This window comes from Anomaloglossus baeobatrachus, chromosome 1, assembly GCF_048569485.1.
Source record: "Anomaloglossus baeobatrachus isolate aAnoBae1 chromosome 1, aAnoBae1.hap1, whole genome shotgun sequence".
Lineage (NCBI taxonomy): Eukaryota > Metazoa > Chordata > Amphibia > Anura > Aromobatidae > Anomaloglossus > Anomaloglossus baeobatrachus.
The window spans coordinates 280535881-280554258 of record NC_134353.1 but is presented as its reverse complement, the minus strand read 5'-3'; the positions used below and the strand labels follow the sequence as shown (position 1 = coordinate 280554258).

The 18378-nt window shown below is 47.7% G+C and overlaps 1 protein-coding gene across 2 annotated transcripts in view; it reads right to left on the bottom strand.

Annotated features, from left to right (window-relative positions):
- The window catches only part of AIMP1 (aminoacyl tRNA synthetase complex interacting multifunctional protein 1), a 136250-nt gene extending 121803 nt beyond the window's left edge, over positions 1-14447 (bottom strand). The window contains exons 1-2 of one of the 2 annotated variants that reach the window (XM_075350466.1): positions 14358-14376; positions 2813-2865 (exon numbers count right to left, since the gene is read on the bottom strand). In XM_075350466.1, the coding sequence (XP_075206581.1) occupies positions 2813-2814 (2 nt within the window). In that variant the 5' untranslated portion in view covers positions 2815-2865; positions 14358-14376. Of the gene's footprint in view, positions 1-2812; positions 2866-14357 lie in introns of both variants that reach the window. The other variant, XM_075350488.1, reaches the window with a different exon arrangement.
- Between the last annotated feature and the right edge of the window lie 3931 nt (positions 14448-18378).

Sequence of the window (18378 nt, the reverse complement as noted above, 5' to 3'; positions counted from 1 at the left end):
AGGGAGCTTCCTTTACATCTAACCCGTTCCCTGTTCTTGACTAACTTTTCACAAAATCAGGGAAAACCTTTTTAAAATGACATTTACTAAACAAATTTCACTAACTATGGATGTCAGCGATAAAGTCACAGACGTGTGATATTAGCCAGACATCACACAACAGTGTACATCTGGGTCTGACCCCCCATACAATGCTTCTCTCTCAGGAAAACAGTCCATGTACAGGACACACACTGACCAATGCTCGTCTATGTGGTAGTGGAACGTGTCACTTTCCACATGGACCCATGACGTGACTGGTCCGATAAAGAACACCATTGTGGGACTCTCAGACAAGAACAAACGTGAATAGCTGCCCGACTTGTTCTTCTGAGCCGGTAATGCAGAGCTCTAGCTCCAATACATATGGAAAGCCATGTTCACATCTGCATCAGAGGCCACTATAGATTACGAGACTTAAAGGGAACAATAATGAGGCGTGAAGCTTTTCTATGAAAGTGATGACACTGGAGGAAGCTAATTATACGACAATCCATGCTTACATCCCCGTGTGGCTCTATTAGGGCTTGTTCAGATGACAGTATACACCGGACGAGTGCCATCTGCTTTTTTACTGACCCAATATTCTTCAATGGGGCAGTGCAGATGGCAGAGCCTTTTTCACTACTCGACAATTTGACTCTGAAATCTGATGCGACTTACCCATTCAAGCCTATGGATGCAAGAGAAAAAAAAAACAAAAAAACCCCCAAATGCCACAGTATGGGATTTGAGTTTTACAGATACAGTATAGTTCTGTAACATAGGACATTGTCAGTGCTCCTGTAAATGATTAATAACTGCAACCGCAAACAAAACAAAAAAACAGGGAGCAAAAAATCCTGCCACTTTTCTGGATGAAAAGGGGCCCAATTTAGGGGTTTTTCCAGCCTCCACATACACTTTTGCAGTAATCTATGTAAGGCTGGCTTCACACTTGCGATTGACTTGCACAAGTGCAATGTGAGAAAATCTCGCTTTGGCCTCTAACCAATGTTAATCAATGAGGCAGCTCCCATCTGCTTTTTTTTCTCAGTCCAAATCGGATTGAGGGAAAAAAAAAAAAATCGCAGCATGCTGCAATTACAAGGGTATCTCGCGTGAGACTCACCAATGCAAATCTATGGGTGCGAGAAAAAAAACAGACGTCACACGGACAGCACACGGACCATCCTAGTGACATCTGATTTTATGGATACAATTCTATCATGTAGAACACTATAAATGGTCCTGTAAGTGACTGTAATGACTATTAGCTGCTGAGGGATAAACGGATTGCGCACACTGACAGCACACTGACACCACACATGTGACAAGTGAGAAAAAAAATCGTCCTACTCTCCGGCATGAGAATCGGACCGATTTTTCAATCACAAGTGTGACGCAATGTGCACACTAAGGTCGGGCTCCCATTAGCATATGTTCTCATGTGAGAGCATTGCATATGGGATATGCTAATGACATGGCTCAAACTGTGCTGTGAGCCGAGAATCATCTACTGTGATCGGAGCAGATTAGTCTATCCATGATCTCCATGGTCAGTCTCTGTGTATATGGTGCTGCACTTGGATGTCATCAGTGCAGTCTCATGTAGAGACTCAAAAAAAAGTAGAATCTTGATAGTGTGCACATTCAGGACTCCGCAGTCTCCAGCCAGATTACCGCAAAAAAGGTTACGTGGAGCCCGATAGAAAAAACAGTACACGTTTTTTCTGAGGCAGATTCTGCCTGGAACATGCCTGAAAAAACAATCAATAAAAAAAGATAAAACATATGAACGTTTTTGACATTGCTGTGTATATGTTAGCTTAACCATTTCAGGTTTCAAAAATCGTGAAGGAACTAAAGGCCCCGTCACACACAGAGATAAATCTTTGGCAGATCTGTGGTTGCAGTGAAATCATGGACATATTGTTCCATTTGTACACAGCCACAAACCTGGCACTGATTGTCCACAATTTCACTGCAACCACAGATCTGCCGCAGATTTATCTAAGAGTTCTTCAGGCACCCTCTGCTTGGAAACCGCCACTATTTTATATAAAAAATTAGTATTAAAAAAAACAACCAACGCACACACAAACCAGCAGCCAAGCCACCGCAAAAAGCCCCAACACAACTGCTAAAGATGGCACTTCAGTAAAAACACGGCAGCAGTTTTCCTAACATCTTCTGCTTCAAAAATGATGCAAGTCCGTCTGCGTCTGTAACATGCTGCACACATACCCTTAAAGGGAATCTGTCACCTGGCTTTATCTCATCTGAGAGCAGCGTAATGTAGGAAAAGAGGCCCTGATTCCAATGATTTATCACTTAGCTTATACTGGGTGCAGCAGCTGTGACACAATCAGAGTTCTAAGATGTAGTAGAGCTCAGAAAGCTGCCCCCATCCACATTAGGCTCTCTGTGCACAATGTCTATTGACAGTGAGCTGCTTATCAGGAGGTAGTCTGACCAGGGCTCAGGTGCTGCTGTTGTCCAAGCAGTAGTAAGCTGCGGGTGATAAAAAAACTTCACTGTAACTAAACAACAGCACACAGCCTAAAAAGTGACAGTTCACTGAATTCAGTGTTCTAATCCCTACCTCATGCTGTCCTCAAATTATAGAGCAAAAACCTGCTGACAGATTTGTTTTAAAGAAGTGCACATTTTTGGAGGCAGCCAGTGGTATCGTACACAAATTATCACAAAGCTTCTGCTATTTTTAACAAGACACGGTTCTAAAGATAAGGTAGCATTCCACCGTAAGAAGATGATTAAGAGAGGCACTTACATGTATGGACAGTAAATGGCTGCCAAGGGATTGTATCCACAGAAGCTGGAAATCTACAAGCAAAGACCAGAAAGGTTTCAGTTCTCAGTTTTCCAATGGCCCTCGTCGTCAATGCTGGAGACCAGCAGTCTCCATTTTAAGGCTATGTGCGCACTAGAAAAAGACTTTCTTAAGGAAAAACCGGACCCTGTGAAAGAATCCCGCACCTGCAGTAAAGAACCGCACCAAAACCACAAAGAAATCCGCATGCAGTTTGCCGCAATTTGATGCAGAATTTCTGCGGATTTGCAGCAGGTTGGTCCCTGTGGGTTTTTTTTACCAATAATAGCAAAACCGCAGGGACCTGCAGAAAAGTAGTGACATACACATTAATGCCGCAGTGGAAATTCCGCAGGTAAATGCGCAGGTATAAAAAAAAAAACGCAGTGTGCACACAGCTTTTTTAAATCCCCATAGATTTTGCTGGAGAAGGACTGCAGAAATGTTATAAACATTTTCAGCAGCAAAATCCGCTGCAATTCTGCAGGTAAATCCGCAGCGTGCGCACAGGGCCTTAGGGTACGTGCAATGTTGGCTTACATCTGCATGGTTTTTGAAGCAAAAGACCCTTCAGGTAAATGCCTGCTGTGTTTTCTCTGAAGTGGCTTTTCTAATATCTTTTTGGACGTCGTTAGCAGATTGGTCACTTCTTTTACGCATTTATTTCTTTCACTTTTGAAGCCAAGGTTATTTGTTGTACATTGGTGACTACCAAGCAAAATAAATGTGGATGTCATAGCCCTTGCAGGCCTTTGTTTACATAAAAGGGGTTGCCTTGTGGTTGAAAAATGTTTACAAAGAGTCTGTCACCCCCATAATGCATGTTAGAGGAGCTGTCTGCAGTGTTTTATGAAGTAAAGGCCATATTGGTGATGCCATACCGATTAGAAATTTAATCAGCTAGGAGAGCACCAATATAAAATTTACACCAGAATGGGTGACGCTTGTGCAGATTGGTCTCTTGGCAGTCAGGAGGAAAATGGTTCCAGCAGCTGCGCATGCGCAGGTTACTCAGTGTGACCGGCGCTATTTTACACAAGTCCTCCATGAGATCAATCTGTGCAAGTGCTGACCGCGGCTAGGACAGGCAGCACAAAATTTAAAGACGGACCAAGAGAAGACACGCAGAGGGGCTGGAAAAGAGCTGAAGACCCTTCCACCAGTCCTGACCCGATGCATGAAGATATGAATAGAAGAAAACTTCAAACACAGATTAAAGAAAATATATAAAATGGATTTCTTCACCTCAAGTATCACGTTATCAGTATGGCAGCGTAAATATGGCCCTGGTTGTACTTTAGATAGTACAAAACTGCTAACAGATTCTCTTTAAACCATCTTTACAGTGATATAGGGGACTTAGACACTATAGATAGAAAATCATACTAGCGCTATATATTTCCGTGGTACAGTGCCTGAGAAAATTACTTTTCTTCCAAATGCAAATGAGTGGTCTTCGGCATACCCTTGGTGTGGCCAAGGACTGCACTGTTACATCCCCTTCAGTTCACATTTTGTGACCTTCCCCACTTCTGATTGACAGCGTTTGCTAGCTCAGAGCGGGCGCTGCCTGATCTCACGAGTCTGGGCAGTTACGGTCTCCTTAGGCTGCTTTCACACTTTTTTTTTAACATGCGTATTGAACGTTTTTTTGCTGTAAAAGCGGATCATGCTTTTACAAAGAAAAACGCATGCAAAAGCATGTGTTACTTTGCAGGATCCTGTCACTGGATGTTTAGAGGCGGGCATTGGAGTCATGTGATCGGGAGTCAGTGGAACTGAACATGACAATAAGCAAATGAGAAAGCCGCGGAGACACCATCACGTGTTTCTCAACGCTGCCAGGAAACTAGCCAGGTCTTTCACCGGGAAGGAACAACCACGGGAAGGGCAGTCTCCAGTCAAGGAGACCACCTATACCAAACATGGTATCCATCCACAGACAGCCGTCTCGGGGTATTTGCCCCTCATCAGTGTGGAGTAGGAATCTGGCTAGTGGGGGCAATGCCTAGTAAAAGACTACTTAAGCAAGCATTGTTGACCTTTGGGAGATCAACATAACGCAGCGTTGAGAAACATGTGATGGTGTCTCCGCGGCTTTCTTATTTGCATACTTCCCAGGGGACGTTGCTCTAGAATCACTGCGTTGAGAAACACGTGATGGTGTCTCCGCAGCGGATATGTTGATCTCCCAAAGGTCAACAATGCTTGCTGAACTGAACATGACAGACTGGGAGCCGGCATCTGACAGCTGCGGAGGCTCGTAACTAAGGTAAACATCGGGTAACTTGCTTGGTTACCCGATATTTACCTTGGTTACGAGTGTCCGCAGCTCTCAGGGGGAGGGAGGGGGAGACAGGCAGAGGGGGAGGGGGAGACAGGCAGAGGGGGAGGGGGAGACAGGCAGAGGGGGAGGGGGAGACAGGCAGAGGGGGAGGGGGAGACAGGCAGAGAGGGAGGGGGAGACAGACAGAGAGGGAGGGGGAGAGAGACAGAGAGGGAGGGGGAGAGAGACAGAGAGGGAGGGGGAGAGAGACAGAGAGGGAGGGGGAGAGAGACAGAGAGGGAGGGGGAAAGAGGGAGGGGGAAAGAGGGAGGGGGAGAGGGACTGATCACGCCAGGCTGGTTTCTGGGCATGCTCAGTAGAGCAAGCAGGATCCTGTCTATCAGTATACCAGCGTTCACATACGTTTGAGTGCTGTTTAGGCTGCTTTCACACTACGTCTTTTTAACATGCGTCCTGAACGTTTTTTTGCTGCAAAAGCGGATCCTGCTTTTACAGCAAAAAACGCATGCAAACGCATGTGTTACTTTGCAGGATCCTGTCACTGGATGTTTAGGGGCGGGCATTGGAGTCATGTGATCGGGAGTGATGGGAACTAAATGTGCCAGACTGGGAGCCGGCATCTGACAGCTGCGAGGCTCGTAACCAAGGTAAACATCGGGTATACTTGCTTGGATACCCGATATTTACTTTGGTTACAAGCGTCTGCAGCTGCTAGGAGCCGGGCTCCCTGCACACGTTACCAACGTAAACATCGGGTAACTAAGATAAGTGGTTACCCGATGTTTACCTTGGTTACGAGTGTCCGCAGCTCTCGGGGGAGAGAGAGGGAAGGGGAGAGAGAGGGAGGGGGAGGGGGAGAGACAGAGGGAGAGAGAGGGAGGGGGAGAGAGAGGGAGGGGGAGGGGGAGAGACAGAGAGGTAGGAGAGAGACAGAGGGAGGAGAGAGATATACTGATCACGGGGCTGGCTTCTGAGCATGCTCAGTAGAGCAAGCAGGATCCTGTCTATCAGCATGCAAGCGTTCACATACGTTTACGTGCTGTTTAGTCAGGATCCAGCAATTTGCAGAAGTTGGACGCAGCTCAAAAACGCTACAAGTAGCGTTTTTGAAAGATGTTAAAAAACTGCAAGTCGCTGGATCCTCACTATAACGCACGCAAACGCAGGTGAACGCATGTTAACGCGAGTCCATTGCAAATGCATTGAAATGAAAACGCATTTGCACTGGATCCGTTTCTGCGTTAAAAAAAACACGTTCAGGACGCATGTTAAAAAAATGTAGTGTGAAAGCCGCCTAACAGGAGCCTCTCCGACGCTGCTGGCTTCACTGATACACCTGGAAATGTAGAGGACAGGTTTACAGTGGAGGATGTGACTGCCCAAGGTGTCCACATTGACACTGCATGTATGTGGCAGGGTTCAGCCGATGTACATGTAAAGGAGAAGGCACCAAGCAAAGTTCAGGCAACAGTCACTGGACAAGTGAGCCTCGGTCAGAAGCAGAGAGGGGGAGGGGATTAACAGTGCACTTAGCCCTTGGCTACACAGGGGGTGTGGGAAAGCCACATCATTTGCATTAGAATTAAAAGTAGTTTTCTCATGGAAATGCAGAGCTAAAATGTAGGACTTAAAGGGGTACTGTGGGGAGATCAGCCATACCCCCAACCTCTAAGGATAATATCCGTAGTATAGTACCCTCAATGTAATTCAGTGTAACACTGGCGCTGCTCCTTGGTGCTCCCCCTCCGTTCTAAGATGTTACATCACATATCAGGGGGCATGGCCTGTTCCCTGCTATCAGCTGCCAGCCCGGTGATATCTGCTTCCCTTCAGTCCTAATCAGGGAGCAGGCCACGTGTGCGATGTAACATCCCAGAAGGGAGGGGGAGCACTAAGGAGCAGCTGAGTTCACATGTCCTGTAATCATCTGTCAGAACAGATCCTAAAAAGAACCGTTGGAAAAATTATTTCTACAGGATCCGCTTTTTTACATTGGAGTCTATGGAGAACAGATTGCTATTTATCTTACATTTGTAATGAATCCTGTAAGAAAAAATGGATCCATTACAAATGCAAAAATAGTGGACAACTAAATAGCAATCCGTTAACAGATCCAATCTCCATACACTTCAACGTTAAAAAAAAAAACAAAAAAAACCCCACATCCGGCAGAATTCAGTTATTTAAAAACGGACAAAAAGTTGTGTTTGCAGTACTTTTTCCCAAAGGATCTCTGCAGTTTCCAATCTAACAGATGATTACAGGACATGTGAACTCAGCCTTAGGCTGGTTTCAGGCGTCTGTGTTTTAGGTACGTGTGGCATCCGTTTTTAACACTGAGATCACACGTACCCATGTTACCCTATTGTGCACTCTCACACGGCGGTGTTTTCACACGGACTGCGTGGCCCCGCTATTTCACACAGAGACGTGCCTGTTTTTTCTCCGGCAGCACGGATGTCACACGGACCGCACACTGATGTGATCGTGTGACATCAGTGTGACATGTAGCGGAGAAAACACAGGTTTTAAAATAAAAAGATTTTCTATAGTTACCTGTATCCAGCGATTCTGTCTCCGGCTCTGCTGCCTCCCGCTCCTGACCCCCGCTCATTATTTTCATTGATTATTCACCGCAGCTGAGAGCAGTGACAGCGAAGGAGACAGCACCGCTAAGGACAGCATCGCTGGGGACATCGCTAGTGACAGGTGAGTATCCATCCCTGCACACACTGCTGGCAGTTCAGAAGGTCATCGGATTTCCCAATGACCTCCTGACAACCTTCTGATGACACCCCTGTGACAACTGCGCTACAGCGAGTGTCACAATGGTGACTTCCATGGGTTCATGAGAGTTCATTGGGAACCCTGATGAGTCCCTGGATGTCACTGCACAAACTGCTGTATACTCACCTGTAACCGGCGATGTCCCCGGTGATGTCCCCGGCGGTGCTGTCCTCGGCTGTGCTGTACCCAGCCTGTCCCCGCGATGCTCCGGCTTCCAGATCCTCAGGCAGTGAATAATCAATGAAATTAATGAGCGGGGATCAGGAGCGGGACGCAGCAGAGCCAGAGACAGCATCGCTGGATACAGGTAAATATAGAACATCTTTTCATTACAGAGACTCGTGTTTTACCCGGTACGTGTCGCACGTATGCAAACACGGATGTCACACGAATGACACACGTGTAACCCACGTATGACCCAAGTATGGCCATAACCATGCATGTGACTGGTACCTGATTAAACACGGACGTCTGAAACCAGCCATAGGCTGGATTCACAGGATGCTATGGCATCGGATGCAATATGCTAATGACCCTCGGCTCCCGCTGTGCTGCCAGCGAGAGCCAAGTGTCACGCGACTGTGACCAGATCCTACAGCTACGGAGGAAGGGGCGGGAGCTGTGCAGGACAGGGAGGGGTTAATCCCCCCATCGCCTCCATTATCAGCTGATGCGATTATCACACTGCACTCGGATGTCATCCGAGTGCAATCCGATGTTCCACTCGCACCCATAGACTTGTATGGGTGCAGGTGACACGGCTCTCGCAGACACCTGCATCATGCTATGACTTTTCTCTCATCTAGAATCTGGATGAGAAAAAAGCTGACCATCTACTCTCCCTCACTGAATAACATTGGTCTGAGTGCAACGCGAGATTTTCTCACATTGCACTCGTCCGATTCATACACTCTTGTGAGCGTACCCTCACACTGAATTGCAGGTGCTGTGAGAGTGGAAAACAGCACAATGGATGTTTTCTTTGGAGTTTTTCAGTAGAGATGAGCAGACTTGTGAAAGCTCGAGTTCAGCAGGGCTATAGTTATCAGTTCAGTTTGGGATGCGAACTTGACCTGAACTCTATCCCAGAGCCCAAACCCCATATAGGTCACTAACGGGCCCGCCTCCAGTAACAAGTATAATGGAAGTCAATGATTGGGAAGTTTGGCTTTTCGCCCACATATAGCCAGCCATAATCAGAGCATTCCCAAACAGGGGTGTTGTGGTGTATGGGTTTTTTTTAATGCACAGCATCCGAAAATAAGTGAGAGCCTTTGAGAGACTGCAAGTGGCTCTCACTGGGCCAACACCAAATGCTCAATTGAGTGGTTAGTATACGTAAAGCACCGGGTCTTTGACACAAATTCTGACTTTTTTTTTTTTTTAAAGGGAACCTGTCACCTAGAATATGCGTTCTGAGCTATCAGCAGACGCATGTGTGCCCTAATTACACCTCCCTACCCATCCCTGTGCTATAAAATTGTATAATATGAAAGTGATAAAAACGTTTTATTACCTTCATATCTCGTATGTAAATAGCAGGGAATATGGTCACAGGGGCGGTGCCTTGCCCTAAGGACGTCTGCATATTTCCGTGGTATCACGCCCCTGTGGGCGTGATACCATGGAGCGACGTCCCCATCGTTCATTCGATCCTGCGCGCATTGCAGCAGGCTTCTCTTCCGGGCTCTCCTTGTCAGTTTCAGACGTGCACTTGCACTGCGCATGCGCAGTGCCCGTCTGAAGCCGGCTACTGAACACCCGGAAACGAAGCCTGCTGCAATGCGCGCAGGATCGAATGAACGCATATTCTAGGTGACAGGTTCCCTTTAAAAGTCCGTGTGAGTCTGAGATCCGGTGTGAACCCCAAACGTTTTACAGTTTGGGCTTGTTCATCAATATTTATGAGGGCATGGCCATTAGAATATTTTTTTTTCTCTCTGGAATACCCCTTTAACAAAGTCATTTAAGGCAGAAGATCTCAGGGGGACACTGTTTCGGTATCTATTACCCCCCACATCTCTACCCTAGGAGGCGATCATAGGGTGATTATAGGTCACAATAGCAGCTTTGGGCCTGCTGGAAGCCCTCTTTACTGTCATATTAGTACACCTCCTAATATAGATAAAAAAAGACTGACTGCACTCACCAAACTGACGTGTGAACAGGTGCATAACTGAAGATGACAAAAAAATACAAAAAAAAGACAGCTTGCGCTCTGATAATGCTAAAGTATGGAAACCATGAATGTGTGAACATGGACCTGCATTACTGCTAAGGAAAATCTAAGAAAAATGAGATATTTAGCATACATAAATGGCCATTTGTATATCTGCCCAGTTGCCCCTTCACGGCATATCTCGTAATTGGGTACCTACACTATTCTGAAGCCTCTCTCTGGGTTAAAAACCTCCTGTGTATGGGCACGTAGGAACCTGCTATATACCGTGTTTTTCCAAAAATAAGACCTCCCCCAAAAATAAGCCCTAGCAGGAATTTTCAGCATTTTCGGAGAAAGGCTTAAATATAAGCCCTGCCCCGAAAATAAGCCCTAGTCCCGGATCAATAATGAAGTGTCCATGCAGCTAAAAAAGTTAGATACTGCAGGACACTTCATTATACACAGCGGCACCCGGCAATTACACTCACCAGACACCGAGCAGCAGGACCTGCAGTGATCGCACACATCAGCTCTCACACACACACACCAGATCTCTCACACAAACATCGGATCGCACACACAGTCAGATCACACACACAAACATCGGATCGCATACACACTCACCTCATCCAGTGACACCGATCTCTTCTCGCTGGGAGAATCCTGAGAGGCAGTGCGGTGCAGCACGACGAACAGGACCTGCGGCCGGACACGTGACTTGCTCTCATTCCCTGCTGCCGTAAGTGCTGGATGTGATGTGTGTCTGCAATCGGCTGTGTGTGTCTGCAATCGGCTGTGTGTGTCTGCAATCGGCTGTGTGTGCCTGCAATCGGCTGTGTGTGTCTGCAATCGGCTGTGTGTGCGCCTGTGATAGGATGTGTGTATCTGATCGGCTGTGTGTGCCTGCGATAGGATGTGTGTGCCTGCGATCGGATGTGTGTGTGTGAGCGTGTGTGTGTGTGTGTGTGTGTGTGTCTGGGATCTTCTGTGTGTGTCAGCTAGCAGCAGGGTAGGATGGCGTTCAGCACCGACCGGAGATCACAGGAGGACCGGGGAACCATGCAGACGTCCTGGTCTGGTGAGTACGAGTCTCCTGGGAAGTGGGGGGGGGGGTCTGCTTTTTTGGGGGGTAAACTTACCCCAACCATGTTTCTCCAAGAATAAGCCCTAGTGCTTTTTTGGGGGGCAAAAAAAAAATATAAGACCGTGTCTTATTTTTGGAAAAACACGGTAGGATAAGATTACCTGTGGCAACTGGGGGAGGGCTGCACGGTCAGAAGGTATGACCCTCTTTATATTAAGAGGGTCATACCTTCTGACCGTGCACCCCTCCCCCAGTTGCCACAGGTAATCTTATCCTATATAGCAGGTTCCTACTTGCCCATACACAGGAGGTTTTTAACCCAGAGAGAGGCTTCAGAATAGTGTAGGTTCCCAGTTATGAGATATGCCATGACGTGGCAACTGGGCAGATATACAAATGGCCACATATGCTAAATATCTCATTTTTCTTAGATTTTCCTTAGCAGTAATGCAGGTCCATGTTCACACATTCATGGTTTCCATACTTTAGCATTATCAGAGTGCAAACTGTCTTTTTTTGCATGTTGGTACACCTGTGAATCCCAACTGATTCAAATGACCTTTCACTCTAAATAACAGTTGGTTTAATTATTCTTTCAAAAATCAACAGTCCATGAGAAAATAAGAAACTTGGTAATATATCTTGTCATAGAAATCTGCTTCTTTCTCCGCCAGAACTGACCATTCATTCCCAAAATTCTCACCTCTGGTAAAATCTGTATTCAGTGTAGACAGAAGGTTACATTACAGAGATTCTTATCAGTAGCAATTGTCATCTCCCATGTGGATGGGACGAGGAGGGAGGAGTTGTAAAACAGCATATCACAGTAACACACACATGGCACAAATGACAGAGCCAGACTCCATTCCACGCTCCCCACAGCTCAGCAGCACGGGACAGCGGTCAGGTTCCCAAAGAGAGGCCTTTAGGGCTCATTTAGACCTCAGCGATTTTCGCGTATAAGAAAATCAGTCCACATTCCTTCAGTGTTTTCTTATCTCAATATTTCATCCGAATTCGGTGTGTGGCAGTTTTTATCCCCAGAGTGGTCAGTTTCATCAGGCTATTTTTTAATGAAAAATAAAGCTGGTCATGTGAATGAGCCCTTACGGTGGAAAGCCTGTAATATCAGTGCATTTCATAGACCGCACTGACTTCAGTAAGGTCTGTTTAAATGAAACTAGTACGCAGCTTCACTAATCACACAATTAGGGAGGGTGCAAATGAGTTCTAGCGACCGCCACACCTTACTGGCCACAAAAGGATATTCTATTGCTGAGAAAAGCACTGAATCTTTATGTAAATGAGGCTGGTCCCAGGGTATAACACTACACCCCATCTCAGGTCACCTCCATGTGAGTGATGCCTGGGCCAATAGTGCAGCATTGCTCAGATGGCCACCAAACACACAGTGGCACCAGCCCGGAAATCAAGCCTTATCCACCACATGTCAGCGCTACATCTGTCAGAGATTCACCGACAGCTTAGAATCGCATGGGGCTATCCACGTCAGGCCTCACTGCTGAGCACTGGCCGGCACTAAAGGGGGCTTTACACGCTACGATATCGTTAATGCTTTGTCGTCGGGGTCACGTTGTTAGTGACGCACATCCGGCGTCATTAACGATATCGCAGCGTGTGACACTTACCAGCGACCTTAGGCGACCTCAAAAATGGGGAAAATCGTTCACCATGGAGAGGTCGTCCCAAACTCAAAAATCGGTAAGGGTTGTTTATCCATGTTGTTCATTGCTCATGCGGCAGCACACATCGCTGTGTGTGACACCGCAGGAGCGAGGAACGTCTCCTTACCTGCCACCGGCCCCAATGCGAAAGGAAGGAGGTGGGCGAGATGTTACGTCCCTCCCCCTTGAAGGAGGGATTGTTCGGCAGTCACAGCGACGCCGCCGACCAGGTAAGTACGAGTGACGCTGCCATAGCGATAATGTTTGCTACGGCAGCGATCACAAACAATCGCATGCGCGACGGGGGCGGGTACTTACATGCTCGATATCGCTAGAAATTGCTAGCAATATCGTAGCGTGTAAAGCCACCTTAAGAAATAACAAAAATATGTCCTACTCGGCCATTAACGTGAATGGGTCAGAATGAAAATAAGCGGCCCCCAGAAGACACACGAATATTCTAACACTGCACCAACTGCTAGAAGCTTGGGAACTCGCCAAGAGGATTTCATTCCATACAAAAGAATGGATGTGTATGTGTGTAAATAAGGACAAACGCAGAGGAGTGATGCACCAGACAGGTATCTGTCCCAATGTGATGGCTGCAGCGTTCACAAAATCCGGAGGAAATACCAGTAGCGAGTGACGAGGGCTGGTATCAGTTTCCAACCCAAACCTGGGCCCGCTGAGAACTACATTGTAAAGGGCAAGTTCCCATCTGCATGTGCCGGATTATCAGGAGGAAAGAGCTGCTACTTTCTGGTGCTGTGTGCGTCCATTATACACGTCCTCTGTCCCCTCAGCTCCCTGCTGTCCCCTGACCTATCCCTGCTATTTTCTGGTGCTGTGTGCGTCCATTATACACCTCCTCCGTCCCCTCAGCTCCCTGCTGTCCCCTGACCTATCCCTGCTATTTTCTGGTGCTGTGTGCGTCCATTATACACCTCCTCCGTCCCCTCAGCTCCCTGCTGTCCCCTGACCTATCCCTGCTATTTTCTGGTGCGGTGTGCGTCCATTATATACCTCCTCCGTCCCCTCAGCTCCCTGCTGTCCCCTGACCTATCCCTGCTATTTTCTGGTGCTGTGTGCGTCCATTATATACCTCCTCTGTCCCCTCAGCTCCCTGCTGTCCCCTGACCTATCCCTGCTATTTTCTGGTGCTGTGTGCGTCCATTATATACCTCCTCCGTCCTGTCTCCTCAGCTCCCTGCTGTTACACGAGTACCAGTGGGAACTCAGCTGAGAAGACAAAGTTCTTATGAGAGCGAGAAAGGTCCGGAGGACAATTAGATGCCAGCTTCCCCCGGACATGGCTGCCACCCAGCTGCTGTCCGTCCGTGGTACACGTGTCCTGGCCAGGCGCCGCAGTGTCCGGTGTGGTCGCTGCCCCGGGCACAGCTGAGCCCACCCTCCCCTCAGCACGACCTCCCTCCCTCGCAGCCGGACCGCATCCCCCGCTCCCCACAGGTCTCCAGATACCGCACATGAGCTGCGGCGCTTACCTCTATCTGAGGGCAGAGATTGGCGCAGAGAGATGACGTCACAGATCACATGACTTGTCAGGCGCACTAGTCCTGGACCTGTAGGTGGCGCTGTCTAAAGTGATGCACAGACAGGATGCGCTTGTGTCCGCCTGCATCTCTCAGCAGTCACCTTCCCAGAGGAGGAAGCTGTCCGATTACTGCTGGACGCCTCATGTAGCGGAGCCCTGGCCTGTCTATGGCAGTCTGTATCTGGTCACTGCTGAGGGCTATAGCCTATGGGAACAAGCTCTCATCAATGCATAGTGAAGTGTACAAGGGTTGTGTTCTACACCGCCTCATCACAAGTAGCCCCGCCTCCATCTCACGTAGTCCAGCCTTCATTATAGGTAGTCCAGCCTCTATTAAAGGTAACCCGTATCCATAACAAATAGTCCAGCCTCCATTACATGTAGCCTAGCCTCCATTACAGGTAGTCCAGGCTCCATTAGAGGTTGCCCCACCACATTACAGGTAGTCCATCTTCCATTACTTGTAGCCCAGCCTCCTTACAGGTAGACTAGCCTCCATTACAGGTAGCCCCACCTCATTACATGTCGTCCAGCCTTCATTAAAGGTAGCCCCGACTCCATTACAGATAGCCTCGCCTCCTTTACAGGTAGCCACACCTCACTACAGGTAGCCTCGCCTCTATTACAGGTAGCCCAGCCTTCATTACAGGTAGCCTCACCTCATTAGAGGTAACCCCATCTCATTACAGGTAGCCCCGCCTCTATCACCGGTAGTCCAGCCTCCATTCCAGGAAGTCCAGCCTTCATTATAGGTAGTCCAGCCTCCATTAAAGGTAGCCTTCCCTCCAGTACAGGTAGTCCAGCCTCCATTACATGTAGCCTAGCCTCTATTACAGGCAGAGCAGTCTCCATTACAGGTTGCCCCACCACATTACAGGTAGCCCATCTTCTATTACTGGTAGCGCAGCCTCCATTACAGGTAGCCCCACCTCATTACAGGTAACCCAGCCTCCTTTACAGGTAGTCCAGCCTCCATTACAGGTAGCTCCACCTTATTACAAGTAGTCCATCCTTAATTACATGTAGCCCCGCCTCCATTACCAGTAAGCCCACCTCATTACAGGTAGCCTAGCCTCCATTAAAAGCAGCCCCACCTCATTACAGGTAGCCTAGCCTCCATTACAGGTAGCCCCACCTCCTTACAGGTAGCCCCGCCTCATTACAGGCAGCCCCACCTCATTACAGGTAGCCTAGCCTCCATTAAAAGCAGCCCCACCTCATTACAGGTAGCCTAGCCTCCATTACAGGCAGCCCAGCCTCCAACTGTGCAAATTACTTGTTATAAATCCTCTGCTGTCAATAACGACGGGATTTTCAATTCAAGAGTTTATTGCTGGTTACCTAGGTTACTGGCCACCTCTGTGTTGGCTGGTGTCCTAGGTAATACTGCAGCATTAGCTATACAGCCTTCAGTGCCCCTGTCCTATGTAAGTGCCTCAGAGTACAGAGCAATGTTGGGGAAGCAGCTCAGTCATGCTGCTGTTCGATCTGTCAGTCTTCAGGCCTGTCTCTGGTATCCATTGGTTACTTACAACAGGCCTACTAATCAGAAAAGGCACTGGAGATTCCGACCAGCAGGAGACGTTTGGCAGAGCTCCCATTTGGTGGTCACAGAATACTGACATTGGATGCTGGACCAGGATCCTGTGAATCAATGCTCTCAGCTTTCCCCAGAGGTCTAATAGAGTATAGACAATGAAGCAGAGGCTCTGCAGAGCCCCATTTTCAGGATTGGTGGGGATCCCAGTGGTGAGACCCTCAGTGATCAGTACGTTTAGGGAATAACTTTGGATTCAATGGGAATCCGCCCTAGAATTAGAGCCTGTCGCCTGGGAAAACACTATTTACCTGCAGATATAGGGTTTATGTGCAGGTAACAGGTATACATTACAACACTGCCCAACTGCTTTACTGAAAATAAACCGATTTCCTCCCGGGACCCACAGGCAGACAAAAGGGAAAAGGAAGCCGGCACATCCACGAGTAGATTTATAATGGATTCTTCTTTACTGATTCCACCAATAAAAACTGACTTGTATTATGAAGGCATTCATAATAAAGCAATACCTTACTTTTTAATGGAACAATCAATAAAGAAGAATCAATTAATTCTCCTCAGATATACCGGTTTATTTTCCTTTTTGCGTTTTGTTCACTGTGGGCCAGCAGAGAAGCGGCAGCTGTCTATATTATCATTAGCAGTAAAATAAGCGTGGTGAGTCCAGCGCCAATAGGCTTTTCACCATTGGCAGTAAGTCACCACTCACTATAGTGAGAGCAGCGACTAAAAGCACGTGCCAAGACTTTGCCTGAAAGCCAAAACAAGAAAGCCTGCGGAGACACCATCACATGTTTCTCAACACTGGCAGAAAATTAGCCAGGTCTTTCACCGGGAAGGGCAGTCTCCAGTCAAGGAGACCACCTACGCCAAACATGGTATCCATCCACAGACAGCTGTTTCGGGGTATTTGCCCCTCATCAGTGTGGAGTAGGAAACTGGCTAGTGGGAGCAATGCCTAGTAGAAGACTACATAAGCAAGGATGGTAGACCTTAGGGAGATCAACATCCAACACCGCGGAGACACCATCACATGTTTCTCAGGGGGCATTGCTCTAGAATCACTGCATTGAGAAACACGTGATGGTGTCTCCGCGGTGTTGGATGTTGATCTCCCTAAGGTCTACCATCCTTGCTTATGTTTGCCTGAAAGCCGGCTCTGCGCAGATGTGCTGCACCCAGATTGTCAAAGTGACGGGATGTGCTTCCAGCCATCGCTCACAGTATAGTCACCTGTAACTGCTCCGTGTATGCCCCCATCACTAAAACCCAGAGGTTCACTGGATAGAGGACATAATTTAATGTTCTACCAGTAGATGCACTTTCAGTAATGCCGCTGGGCAGCATTGGAATGATAATTATCTGCAGATTAACCCTATATGTGCAGATAAATAGCATTTTCCAAGTGGACAGGTTCCCTTAGGGTAGTCCCATCTCCAAGATCCTATTCCAATATGTAGTAGGTGTGATAAATTAATATTAGCAAATACCTCCAATTAGAAATATAGTATAGTGCTCCTGATTACCTATAGTGCTTACGCCATATAGGGCATTGTAGTGGCTTAGGTATCCATGGTTGTGACCAGACATATAATGAGTTAGCTGCTTGTGGTCATAACCATGGATACTTAAGCTGCAATGCCCTGCACATGAGGTAAGAGACATGGCTATATCAGGAGAACTATACTACATTTCTAAATTGGCGGTATATCCGTATACTATTATTACACCTAGTACACATTGGCAGCTGCCCCAACAATGCTCTCTGAAGCACTGGAATAGGACAAAGGCACTGAGCTGAGCTGCCTGTCCTATGCCATACCTATATTCTATACCTAGGACACCAACACAGAGGTGGCCGGTAACCAGCAATATACTATAGAATTGAAAATATGCTGCTTGTTGACAACAGAGGATTTAAAACAAGCAATTTGCAGCTGCAGTTACTGCTTTTTCCAGGCACTTATCATGTGAAGACCTGAGGTAGAGGCTATAGTATATTCTAAAACCCATCCTGCTCCAAAACGTGCTCATGCAGAAGAATAAAAGCTTTGGAGGAAATCCTTGTAATGAGACATAAGGGGCATGATGGGCTGTGATGGTGGTAACAGCTCCCATAGAGGAAGAATACAGTGTATAGAAATGACAGCTGCTGAGGATAGGACGCCTGGGTGAGCTCTGCGGGCAGCGAACACCCGGGGCCTGGAGGCACAGCGGTCTGTCACCTAGCACTGCTGTATCCATACGCCACAGCTGTACGGCTACACTGCTATGAAGGAGCAGCCCTCGTGTCCGCCCCCTCTATATGTATAGGCTGTGTGCACAGGACCACCACCTCCCGCAGGGCTCGGTGCACGGGAGGAACGACACCCAACCTCCCCTCAGCGCCATGTGACCACATGGGAAGCCCGTG